Below are 12,971 nucleotides of genomic sequence, written 5' to 3'. Positions count from 1 at the left end.
CTGGAGAAATGCCAGCTTTAGTCCCGCTGGACTGGACACAAGGTTTCGGTGGCGACTGTCCCCTCCCCGCGAGCTGCCGGTGTGCAGGGGGACAGCGCTGGGCAGCGCTGGGTGCCTGCAGTGCCGGGAGGAGGCTGCGGGCGCCGCTGTTGACCGAGAGGAGCGAGAGGAAGCTCGGAGCGCTCCCGGCAGCCCCGCCCGCTGCGGATCGGCTCGCTCGGTAGCTCGCTCTCTGCCCGCCCGTGCGGCCCGCGATCGTGCCCGCGGTGCTGGTCCACTCTGCAGCCGGAGACCGGCGGCAGCGCAGGGGGCAGAAGCCGAGAGCATTGAGTGTCAGCGGGAGTTGGCTCGGCGGTGTTGCGGTGCCGGCGGTGCCGCGGCGGAGATGTGCGCGGCGGGGAGGCGCTGGGGCCGGCGGCAGCGAGCTCTGCTCTGGGCCGTCCTGCTGGCGGCGTGGGAGGCGGCGTGGGGGCAGCTGCGCTACTCGGTGCCCGAGGAGATGCCCAAGGGCTCCTTCGTGGGCGACGTGGCCAAGGACCTGGGGCTGCAGCTCGGCGATCGCGGCGTCCGCATTGCAGAAAGAGGTCGGACGCAGTATTTCGCTCTGCACGGGAAGACGGGCCATTTAGTGACGGCGGAGAGGATCGACAGGGAACAGCTGTGCCGACTGGTGGAGAAATGTATGCTGCGCTGTGAGCTGATAGTGGAGGGGGAAATGAAGGTCTATGAAATAGAAGTGGAAATCACGGATATTAATGACAACGCACCCAACTTCAAAGAAATCGAACTGGAACAGAGGATGAGCGAGACAACAGCCCCGGGGTCTCGGTTTCCCCTGCCAGACGCTCATGACCCGGACTCGGGCCGGAATTCCCTGCAGAGCTACGAGCTGAGCGGCGACGAGCACTTCTCGCTGGCCGTGCAGACGGGCCCCGGCGGCGATCAGCGTCCCGAGCTGGTGCTGGCGAAGGCGCTGGACCGGGAGGAGGCGGCGTTTCACGAGCTGGTGCTGAGGGCGAGTGACGGCGGCGATCCGGCGCGGACGGGCACGGCTCGGATCCGAGTGACGGTGCTGGACGCGAACGACAACGCGCCCGTGTTCAGCCAGGCGGAGTACACGGTGCGTGTGCCCGAGGACGTGCCCGTGGGCTCCGTGCTCGTCACCGTCACGGCCACGGACGCCGACGAGGGGCTGAACGGACACGTTAAATACAGTTTTAATCGAATTTCAGAAAGGGCGTCCGAACTTTTTCACCTTGAATCAAAGAGAGGAGAAATAACCCTTAAGGAGAAGTTGGACTTCGAGGAAATTTCGTCATTTGAAGTGGAGGTGCAGGCACGGGACGGCGGAGAGCTGTTTGGTGTGGCCAAAGTCACGATCTCCGTGACAGACGTCAACGATAATGCCCCTGAAGTAACGGTATCATCGGCATTGACTGAGATCTCGGAGGACGCACTGCCGGGGACTGTGGTCGCCGTCCTGCACGTACATGATCGAGACTCCGGGGCGAACGGCGAGGTGCGCTGCTCGCTCGACGAGGGAGTCCCGTTCCGCCTGCAGAGCTCACACGGCAGCTACTACAGCGTGGTGACAGCGAGCGAGCTGGACCGAGAGCAGGTGTCGGAGTACAACGTGACGGTGCGGGCGGCCGACGGCGGGTCGCCGGCTCTGCAGAGCAGCGCGGTGCTGGCGCTGCGGGTGCTGGACGTGAACGACAACGCGCCGGTGTTCTCGGAGGAGCGCTACAGCGCGCGGCTGTCGGAGAACAACGCGGCGGGCGCGCTGGTGCTGACGGTGCGCGCCACGGACGCGGACTGGGGGCAGAACGCGCGCGTGCGGTACCGGCTGTCGGAGGGGCGGGTGCGGGGCGCGCCGCTGTCGTCGTACGTGTCGGTGCAGGCGGAGACGGGCGCGCTGTACGCGCTGCGCTCCTTGGACTACGAGCAGGTGCGCGAGCTGGAGCTGTGGGTGCGTGCGGAGGACGGCGGCGCGCCGGCGCTGAGCAGCAACGTGTCGGTGCGGCTGCAGATCGTGGACGAGAACGACAACGCGCCGCAGGTGCTGTACCCGCCGGCGGGCGGAGCGGCGGGCGCGGGCGGGGCGCGGTCGGGCGTGGAGCTGGCGCCGCGCTGGTCGGAGCCCGGCGCGCTGGTGGCCAAGGTGGTGGCGGTGGACGCGGACGCGGGCCAGAACGCGTGGCTGTCGTACGAGCTGGCCAAGGCCACGGAGCCGGGGCTGTTCCGCGTGGGGCTGCACAGCGGCGAGGTGCGCACGGCGCGCTCGCCGCTGGCCCGCGACGCGGCGCGCCAGAGCCTGGTGGTGGTGGTGAAGGACCACGGGCGGCCGGCGCTGTCGGCCACGGCCACGCTGAGCGTGGTGCTGGCCGAGAGCGTGGCCGAGCTGCTGGCCGAGCTGGGCAGCGCGGCCGAGGCGGCGGCGGCGCCGGGCGAGGCGGCGGGCGGCCTGACGCGCTGGCTGGTGCTGGCCGTGGCCGCCGTGTCGTGCCTCTTCGTGGCCTTCCTGCTGCTGCTGCTGGCGCTGCGCCTGCGCCGCTGGCGCCGCCGGCACCTGCTGCCGCCCGACGGCGGCGCCTTGCGCGGCGTGCCCGTCTCGCACTTCGTGGGCATCGACGGCGTGCGCGCCTTCCTGCAGTCCTACTCGCACGACGTGTCGCTCACGGCCGACTCGCGCAAGAGCCAGCTGCGCTTCTCGGCCGCCACCTGCTGCGACACCCTCCCGGCCCGGCCGCTGCCCGACGAGCCCGCGCCGCTGCTCGGGGACGAGGATGTGGCCGCCGCCCTCCCCAAGGATCCCGCCGCCTCACTCTCGGTGAGTTCCTCGGGTGGCACAGCCTCCGCGGCGCTTTCCATTTCTGCTCTCCTGTTGTTGCCCTCCGTGTTCACTTTCCTGTGTAGGACGGTTTTCTGACAAGGTTAGCAGGGCTTCCTTCATTGTCGTGTTTGTTTCTGGTGCCTCTTGCTGCAGGGAGGTAGAGGAAGGGTCTGTGCTCTGTTTTCCGGGTCGTTGGGGAAGTAGATGTAGCGAGGCTGATGGTGACTAGAGGATTGTATGAGTGTTTGTGGTTTCATTTGGTACCAAGCAGATTTTGTGCCATGGCATGTGTAATACCCTTGATCCTTCCAGTATTGGCTGTTCTGAATGGATGGGTTGCATAAGTAGCACGTTGAGGTTTTTGTTTTTTGCTGGTTCAGGTGTCTTCCCAGGCCTACAGGTGCTGCATTGGGGTGAGAGTGTCTACATTGGAATCTCGACTGCTCTGAGTGTAACTTTGCAGGTCATGGTTTGTAAAACTCTTCTCAGCCTTTCTGTATAAATGGAGGTGAGTAGGAAATGTCTTCCCATTCATCTGATCCTGCAGGAGAATGGGCTGGGTACAGCCGCTGTTTTGATGATGTCTGTGTGACTGATATGAAGGTGAAGGATCCTCTTGAAAGGCTCCCAGTGATGGGTGGTTGTATGTGGAGGAGGAAATAGCCATAGGAATGGCAGAGGTGCTTTGTTGGTTTGCTGTCTATAAGGGCTGAGCTCTGTCAAGCTGAACTGGGTGTGCCTTGGCTGTAAAGTACAGGTCGTGGCAAGAGCCTTCCTGGGGGTGGGAGCGGGAAGATTCAAGGTTCAGGGTTAGACATAAAAAGGGGGTGATTGGCCCTATAGAGACATTCACTGACCCGGGCTCTCCCGGAGCAGGGCTCCTCTTTTCCTTTGAGAATTCTGAGGTTTCTGCACAGAAGAGCAGTGAGCAGAGAAATGCAGTTTCCTTTACACAGAGATGTGAAGGTGTCTGTGTGAAGTTGGTGGTGTGAGAAGAAGTGGTCTGGGAAACTGGGCCTTACATGTCTTGTGCATGTAGATTAGAAGGGTGAAAGCCACCCTGGGCATTGTGAGGAATTGGAGATTTGAGTCCTGGAGTTCTACATGAGGATCTGTTGAAGGCCAGAAGGGAATGCCTTTTCTCATTTATCTTTTCTTTACCCACCCATAGTATCATTCAATGCAATGTCCTCCTTCCCTAAATATTTGGCAAGAAGACATGTAATTCTGGCTGTATGGAATACCCTGGGAAGTTCCTTGTGTGTGTTTGCAGGTGGTGATAACTGTGAAACTTAACAGTTTAATGATGTGCTCATGACCAAGGTCATGTGGGAGCTTTGGGAAGGGCAGTTGGTGTATTCAGTGCTTAGTAAACACCGGCATTAGTTGCCTACTCTTAGTTACATGATCGAGAAGAGTGTGTCATGATCTCTTCCTTTCTGTAGCTCTTTGTTCCCTTCCTTGCTCTTTGATGATCAGAAGATGGTTCTTTCTCTCTGCAAGTGTGTGGAAGATCGGGTCTGTTGTATTTGCCTGCTGTTCTGTACATGCCTTTTATGTTTACAGCTCTAAGAAAACTTTCACAGGCATTTCTTTAACATGTCTCTGCAATCAATGCTGTTTGTGGATGTACATGGTGAACTGAGCTTCTCTTTTGGTGGAGTCTCTCTACCAGTTTTGAAGATCTGTGGTAACAATGTGAGTTGTGAAGAGTTTGATGGGTTGGCATGCGCTGTATGAGGAGGTACTGGTGGAAAATGGCCTGTGTTCTCTTGATTCCTAGGATTTATACCTGGTATTCTGAAAATCACTCTGAAGAAGTCTTACTTTTTGACATTGAGTGGTTTGGACTCGAATTGCCCAGTTTTGGATTCAGCATTCTTTTGTGTTAAGAGTGATGAAGTCACATGGCCTTCAGAGAGTTCATGTGTGATGTTTTCTTTGAGCTGACACTCTGAGGGCTGTGTCTTTGCAAGAGCTGGCAACAACTCATGGTCTTTATAGCATTTTACATTTCTTCAAAGTCTTGGGAGGAGCAGAATAATCTTGGTTGTGATGCTTGGGATCTGAGAAGTTGTGTGTGCAGCTTTTCTTTCAACAGAATTTGTCTGCAGATTTAACTTTGCTTGAGTGTGATGTTTGGAGTGGGGAAAGAGTTTCATCAATCCAGAGACAGGGCCTGTGCACGAGAGTGAAGTGGCCAAAAGAAATGTGTAAATGTCCAGTTTGTCCTGGATTATTGAGGAGGCCCACAGGTGTGGTTGTAAGCTTTTTGTTTTCAGGGTCTAAGGTATGACTGTATCTGGGGTATCTGGTGTGAGCTCCTGTGTGAGCATGGCTACTTCTTACGAACTAATTTCCTTTGTGTGCCTATGACAGCTGACATGATCTGGAATGGGAATCTATGGTTCATGCATGTCTGAGGGTTTCTCAATCTTTTTGGTTTTGATTTGTTTGTTTGTTTCTTGTGAAGGACTAAAGCGGGACCTCATTTTGCCCTTGAATCCTGCAAACAAATAGAAGCTGGTGGAGCTGGTGAGGAGCACAGGAGTTGTTTAGTCTCAGAATGAAGAGGCTCAGGGAGGACCTCACTGCTCTCTATAATCTCTTGGAATGAGGTTGTGGCGAGGTGGGGGGTTGGTCTCTTCTGCCATGTCTGAAGTGAAAGGCCAGGAGGAAATGGCCCTATGTTGTGCTAGGGGAGGTTCATATGAGATATTTGAATATTGTTCTCTGAAAGAATGGTCAGGCACTAGAATGCCTTGCCCAGAGAGGTGGTGGAGTCACCATCTCTGGAAGTGTTTGAGAGGCTTCTGGATGTGGCTCTTGGAGATCTTGTTCAAGGGTGATGATGGTGGTGCTGGTCTGGACTAGATGACTTTGAAGATCTCTTCCAACTTTGATGATTCTGTGATTGTGTGAAACACTAGAAGATGCCGTACAATTATCAGGATGGGAGAGCAGTTCTCATCCATAACTTGAAGGTGGACATCAGCTAAGTTTGTGTTCCCCTCAAATGGGACTGAATGAAATGCTCTATTCCCTGTGGTTAGAATCTGGGTGTTGTCCATTATGCAAAAAAAAAAAAAAAAAAAAAAAAAAAAAAAAAAAAAAAAAAGGCTGTGAATGGAGAGCCAGGAGATGGAGAATCTGGATTTGAATGCAGAAAATCAGATGGGTCATGGTGACTTTGGCTGGAAAATGGTTTGATTTCAGGCCTCCTGCCAAAGCCATTGCTGAGGTCTATGCTTTTTTCTTTGATCCTGCTATCCCTGTCCTGAAAGGCAATGCCAGTCTTCCAGCAGTGAAGTGTTTCCTGAAAAACTGTGTGGGTAGGGCTACGATACTTGTGTAGAATGGCTTGTACTTTCTGTGTGAAAATTTCATTATTCATTTGTAACTCCCACGAACATAGTGATGTAATGTGTCTTCATAGTGTCAATTAGACTTCCATGACTTTGCTTCCTGTAAGGTCTTGGTCTTTTTACCCATTGCTAGTGAGTGCTTCTTCTTTTGTAATCATGACTCTGCTTTGGCAGCAAATACCTAATTGAATCACCAAGGACAGAATTTTGTGTGTGTGAGGCACATGAAGGAAAACGAAAGAGTGAATGTTGTAATTTCTTAAAATGGTGAAGTTGATAAAGAGGCCTGAGATGTTTAATCTCTTTGGGAGGTCACCTAAGAGAATTGCTGAGAGCTGATGACTGTTTTGGGTAATGAACCCCACCTAGAGAGTCCCATGTAAGACTTTAGGGCTGCACTTGCACCTTGAGACTTCAGTGACTTCCAGGTGTCCATGAAGATGAATTCCAATGCCCACAGTGAAGACCAAGAAGACTTCCTGGTGAATTTCTCCAACTGCCCCTTGTCTTCTGCTGCTTCCTAGCCTTGCTTGTTTGATGTATGCTCTGCTTTCCTTTTTTTTTTTTCCTTTTTGGCTTTCTTTTCTTCTGAAGGTTTCCTTGTAATTGTCGGCCTTGGTTCATTCAGCCATGCATCCTGTATTAGTGCCTCCTGTTCATGCCACAGCAGGTGTGAAAGGCAGGAGAGGTAAGGTTACCTTTGAATTCTGTTGCTGTTGGGGTGAAGGGAAGTAAATATCACCTTAGCAGTATCTCTGTGGAACACTGTGTGTGATAAAGAGGGCAGGAGATTTCCTCTGAGCCATTAGTTAGGTGAGCCATTCTCTGTTGGATGACTGCTAATCTTTTAGCTTGGTTGTTTATCATTCATGTGTTTTAGAATCCTTCATTTTCTTCTCAGAATGCTGGTGAGCAGATGAATTTACCTCCCCTCTTGATGTGACCATGGTGCTTTATTCCATCATGATAAATTTTGCCAGGGATGTTAAGGGGCAGTAGCAAACAAACAGGTGTGCAGCATTGGAGAGAAGACAGGAGACCTCTGAATGTGAGAGTATAGAAGAACAGATGGTAATTTCCCTTATTTGTAGAATGTCCTGCATAACAAATACTTGTGACTGATGCAGTGCCATGCAATTGGAATTGCTTTTGGTCAGGAAGTGTGGCCTACAGAACACTGTTGTACTTGGTCTGTACATTTCCATGTTTTTCTAACTCTTGTCTGAGTTCCTGAGCTCAACCTCATTGTGTCTGATCTCATGTGGAAGGTCTCCTCTGTCCCAACTGCCCAAGGGCAGGTGCAGTTCCCACACACACCTGTGATGTTTACAGCTGTAAAGAGGAAAGGTTTGATAAGCACATGTGTGCTCACCCAGGAACACTTTGTCTGTAGTGTCACAATGCAGAAGCATCTCTGCTGCAGTTGTCAAAGTGCAGAGCAGCCACCCAGCCCAGCCAAGGATTCCATGAACAGGTCAGGAACCAGTGTGAGAATGTGGACAGAGTGTCTCCCACCCAATGACCCAGACCATGCTGGGCACACAACTGGAGGCTGTTAAATGGCTGAGGAACAGGGTGGACAGTCACGTCCCAGGAGCTTTAGACTCTTGTACTCCATGTCCAAGTGGAAATCAGTGATGTGTGATGTCTATAATGGGATCTGTGCTATTCAGTGTCTTCATAGACAATGGGATCAAGAACACCCTCAGCAAATTTGCAGCTGACACCAAGCTGAATTGATCAGGGAGAGGTGAGGGATGATGTTTATGGAAAAGCTGGAGGAGGGGACCTTTATAAACTTCATGAAGTTTAAGAAGGCCAAGTGCAAGGTCCTGAACATGGGTCAGGGCAATCCCCAGTGTAAATAGAGAGTGGTGAACTGAGAGCAGCCTTGCAGAGAAGTGCTTTGGGTCACTGCTGGGTGACAAATGGGGCATGAGCTGGCAATGTCCACTTGCTGCCCAGATTGCACCAGGCTTGCATAACATGCAGGATGACCAGCAAGAATGGGTAGGTGCTCCTCTCCCTCGACACTTCTTTGATCACACAGATTGTCCATGAACTGGACCATCTTTGCCATGAAGAAGCGTTGACAAATCTCACATCCTTTAGCCTGAGAAAAGAAAGCTTTGAGTAAAATTGATTGTGTCTTTTCAATTTATAAAGAATAATTACAAAAAAGATTTATAGAGATTTTTTAGGTTTCGAGTTGACTTTTTTTATGATGAGGATGGTGAGACATTGGTATGAACTGTCGACGTATATTATGGATGTACCACCACTGGAAGGCTTCAAGGACAGGTTGCATGGGTCTTTCATTAACCCAGTCAAGTGAAGGATAACTCTGCCCTGACTGATGAGTGGAGTAAATTATTTTAAAAAATCCGTTCAACCAAGAGATTGCTTTGGGTATATAAAAGAGTCATGGTGGCTTTGCATTTCTATCATGAGGTCCTCAAATCAGGAGATGCAAAAGAAGCAACTTTTCTGAATCAGAAACAGAAGAGAAATATTATGCTTGGCATAAAGATAAAAACATTGTTTTAGGCCGAAGTATACCTAAACTTATTCGACCCAAGGCAGGAAAGCAGAATTGAAGATACATGACAGAATTCTTATGGATTTCCCTGTCTGTAGACATATATAAATTTTCCTGTTTCTTTAGTGGTACCTTGATACTGTTAAGAGAAACCGAGTTCCTTTATTTATTGCTTTGCACTAAAAATTTGCTTCTCTACCTTCATTGCGGCTCAAACAGATTAGCTGAAAGCATTGAACAGCGGATCTATTTTACAAACGCATTTGAAATCCCGTTAAAGCCCCGAGCCCCGCCCAAAGCCGGGCCCCCTTGAGCGCGGCCATCGGGCGGCTGCAGTGGCGTGGCGGCGCCTCCGGGTGTCGCTGTTGGCCGCCGCCGAGCGGCGCTGGAGCCGCGGCCGCCGCAGCGTCCTGCCCCCGCAGGCTGCTCGCTCGCCCGGCGCCGGCCACGGCGGCAGCGGCCCCGACACCACCGGCAGCGGCAGCGGAAGCGGCGGCGCTTGTCGGGGAGCAGCGGCGCCCGAGGCGGCCCGAGCGGGCTGGCTGCGCTGCGGCGGCCCGTGCGCTGTGTGAGAGCGAGAGCGGCTGGAAGGGAGGCAGGGCAGCGGCAGGAGCCCGGCAGGAGCGCGGCGAGCTGTGGCGAGAGAGAATGGCGGTGAGGCGGCGGCAGAGGCGCGGGCCGGGCGGCGGGCGAGCGCTGCTGGGCGCGGTGCTTTGGTGCGTGTGGTGGCGGGCGGCGGCCGAGCGGGTCCGCTACGCCATCCCCGAGGAGCTGGGCAGAGGCTCGCTGGTGGGGCCGCTGGCGCGGGACCTGGGGCTCAGCGCGGACGAGCTGCCGGCGCGGAGGCTGCAGGTGGCGTCTGCCGGCAAGAAGCAGCTGAACTATTTCACGGTGAATGAGGAGAACGGGAACCTGTACGTGAACGAGAGGCTGGACCGGGAGGAGATGTGCGGCAAGTCGGCGACCTGCTCCATCAGCTTCGAGGTGCTGGTGCACAACCCGCTGAACGTTTTCCATGTCGAAGTTGACATCCAGGACGTGAATGACAACACACCGCGTTTCCTGCAGAACAAATTTCAGCTGGAGATCAACGAGTTGACTTCTCCCGGCGCCCGGTTTTACTTGGGCATGGCAGAGGATCCGGACGTGGGCAGTAACTCGCTGCAGGGCTATGAGCTGGAGGCCAACGGGTACTTCGCGGTGGAAGTGAAGGAGAGCCAGGACGGCAGCAAATCCGCGGAATTAGTGCTGCACCACTCACTGGACCGGGAGACTGAGCCGAACCTGCGTCTCCTGCTGACTGCAATGGACGGCGGAGACCCGCCCCGAACTGGCACGGCCCAGCTCTGGATCAATGTCACCGACGCCAATGACAACCCACCCGTGTTCGCGCAGGACCGGTACCGCGTCAGCCTGCGAGAGGACGCGCCTCCGGGATCGACGGTGCTGAATGTCTCTGCCTCTGATGCTGATGCCGGCACTAACGCCCACATCACCTACGGCTTCGGGAAAATGCCGGCTAAGGAGCTTCAGAAGTTCGCGGTGGATGCCCAGAGAGGAACGATCACGCTGCGGGAGGCGCTGGATTTCGAAGATACGCGCACGTTCAGCCTGGCTGTGGAGGCCACAGACGGAGGGGGTTTGGTGGCGCACTGCAAAGTGGAGGTGGAGGTGCTGGACGTGAACGACAACGCGCCCGAGATCACAATTCTGTCGCTCTCGAGTCCCGTGCCCGAGGACGCGCCATCGGGCACCGTGGTGGCCCTGCTGAACGTGAACGATCCGGACTCGGGCGAGAACGGTCAGGTGTCGTGCGAGCTCTTGGGCGAGGCGCCGCTGTCGATCGTGGCGTCGCCGGGCGGCTCGTACAAGGTGGTGACGGCGAGCGCGCTGGACCGCGAGCAGGCGTCCGAGCACCGCGTGACGGTGGTGGCCCGGGACCGGGGCAGGCCGGCGCTGCGGAGCAGCACGGAGCTGGTGCTGGAGGTGTCGGACGTGAACGACAACGCGCCGGTGTTCGAGGAGGCGGCGTACAGCGCGTACGTGGCGGAGAACAACGCGGCGGGCGCGCTGGTGGTGCGCGTGCAGGCGCGGGACGCGGACGCGGGCGCCAACGGGCGCGTGAGCTACTGGCTGGCGGGCGGCAGCGCGGGCGCGGCGGGCGCGGCGCCGCCGGTGTCGGTGGAGGCGAGGAGCGGCGCGCTGTACGCGCAGCGCTCCTTGGACTACGAGCAGTGCCGCGAGTTCGCGGTGGCGGTGCGGGCGCAGGACGGCGGCTCGCCGGCGCGCAGCTCCACGGCCACGGTGCGCGTCTTCGTGCTGGACCGCAACGACAACGCGCCGCGGGTGCTCTGGCCGGCGGCGGCGGGCGCGGGGGCCGCCGCGGCGCCGGGAGAGGCGGCGGGGGCTCCTCCTCCGTTCGAGGTGGTTCCGCGTTCGGCCGAGGCCGGGTACCTGGTGGCCAAGGTGGTGGCGGTGGACGCGGACGCGGGGCGCAACGCGTGGCTGTCGTACGAGCTGGTGCAGGCGTCGGAGCCGGCGCTGTTCCGCGTGGGGCCGCACAGCGGCGAGGTGCGCACGGCGCGCGCCGTGTCCGAGCGGGACGCGGCCAAGCAGCGTGTGGTGGCCGTGGTGAAGGACCACGGGCAGCCGGCGCTGTCGGCCACGGCCACGCTGCACGTGGTGCTGGCCGAGAGCTTGCAGGAGGCGCTGCCGGAGCTGAGCGAGCGGGCGGCGGGCGGCGAGGCGGCGGCGGCGGCGGCCGAGCTGCAGTTCTACCTGGTGCTGGCGCTGGCGCTGCTGTCGGCGCTGCTGGTGCTGAGCGTGGCGCTCTTGGTGCTGGCGCGGCTGCGCCGGGCCGGGCCGCCCGCCGTGCTGCGCTGCCTGGGCGCGCAGCGCTTCTCGGTGGCCGGCGCCGCCTTCCCGGCCGACTTCTGCGAGGGCACCTTGCCCTACTCCTACAACCTGTGCGTGGCGGCGCCGGCCCGCGCCGTGCCCGAGGCCGCTTGGCCGCCGCCGCCGCCGGCGGTGCCCATCCTGTCGGCGGAGGAGCTTCTGGGCGGGGATTCCTGCGAGAAGCCGAGCCCGAACAGCGGCGCCGTTGTGGGAGAGGAGCCGGTCGAATCTGACCTACCGCAGGTTTGTAAGCCCGTATGCTTTCTTTCCTACCGTTTACCTCCTAAGAGCGCGCAGCAGTCTATTCTTGGTCTTTATTTCTCATTTGGGACTGCTCATACTGGACTCTGTTTCAATGATTGTCTATAAGCATCCAAACCCGTGTATCTTAGCAGACGGCTTTGTGAAGGGGCACTTATCAGTTGCTGGTGAGACTTAGGGTCGATGGATTCGCTCTTACCTTTCAGCTTATGCAGAGTAAAATCTTTCCGCATTGGTGGTGGTCTGATTTACGTTGTCCTTTCCTGCATTTTCCACTTAGAACAGGCAAGCAGAGACGGCAGGTTTTCTTTCATCCTCTTGTGAGCTTTCGTTGTCGAAACGTTTTGTCTGAAACTTTTTGTCTTTTGTAATGATGAAGGCAAATTTTTAGCGTGTAGGACGAGATTCACTTATTGACCCTCGATATTTAAGGGTTTTTTTCCTAAGCTCTCCTTCTTGAATCGCCCCTGAGTAACAGCTGTAGAAAAAAACCCACTTTATGTAGTGCTCTTTTGGTGTTTCACTCTGAATGGAAGGTGCATATCCATGACTGAGTGTGAACGTGAGAGGTCTTTTCTTTATAATGGATGCTCCTTTTCTTCTCCGTCCCCTCTTATATCTTTCGAGGGAAAGTAGCTTCATAAATGCCAGGTTTTCATGAACAATTGAAATAAGCACGGTCCGTGTCAATTCCTGTTTTTTCAGCGTTCACACGTGTAGGGGAGGGTTTCGTCATTCAACTCGTATCTTGGAAATATTTCGGGTTTACCGTAGCTCTTCTTTTGTATTATCGTACCTTCAGGCTCACTTGGAAAATTTTGTGTAATAACAAGGTTTGTCTGAACTGATCGGTGTTACCAAAGTTGCAGGCGGATCTTAGACCATACAATAAGATCTGCTAATTCTACATGATGGGCTCAGAATAACGGAGTGGGTGTTTCCTCCTTCCTAATCTTTATTTCCCGAAGCGGAGTACTGAGACTGATGGCTGCTGAGTGAGATGCCGTTGATAAATGGCTCTTTTCTACTGTACTCGAAAGCGAACATACGTGTGTCTCTCTAATGGAAGTTCAGCGGT

General features: G+C 55.6%; 1 protein-coding gene across 1 annotated transcript in view; it reads left to right on the top strand.

Moving 5' to 3' along the window:
• Positions 1 to 385: 385 nt before the first annotated feature.
• The window catches only part of LOC310914956 (uncharacterized protein), a gene marked incomplete at its 5' end in the record, with an annotated part of 94,619 nt that continues 82,033 nt past the window's right edge, over positions 386 to 12,971 (top strand). Inside the window, 3 exon segments of the mRNA XM_083871473.1 lie at positions 386 to 2,830; positions 5,116 to 5,123; positions 9,037 to 11,887. Of these exon segments, the coding sequence (XP_083727599.1) occupies positions 386 to 2,830; positions 5,116 to 5,123; positions 9,037 to 11,887 (5,304 nt within the window).

Source organism: Zosterops lateralis (genome assembly GCF_965231275.1).
Source record: "Zosterops lateralis genome assembly, chromosome: 14".
Taxonomy (NCBI): Eukaryota; Metazoa; Chordata; class Aves; order Passeriformes; family Zosteropidae; genus Zosterops; species Zosterops lateralis.
The sequence above is the reverse complement of the archived record's forward strand: the minus strand, read 5'-3'. Positions and strand labels throughout refer to the sequence as shown.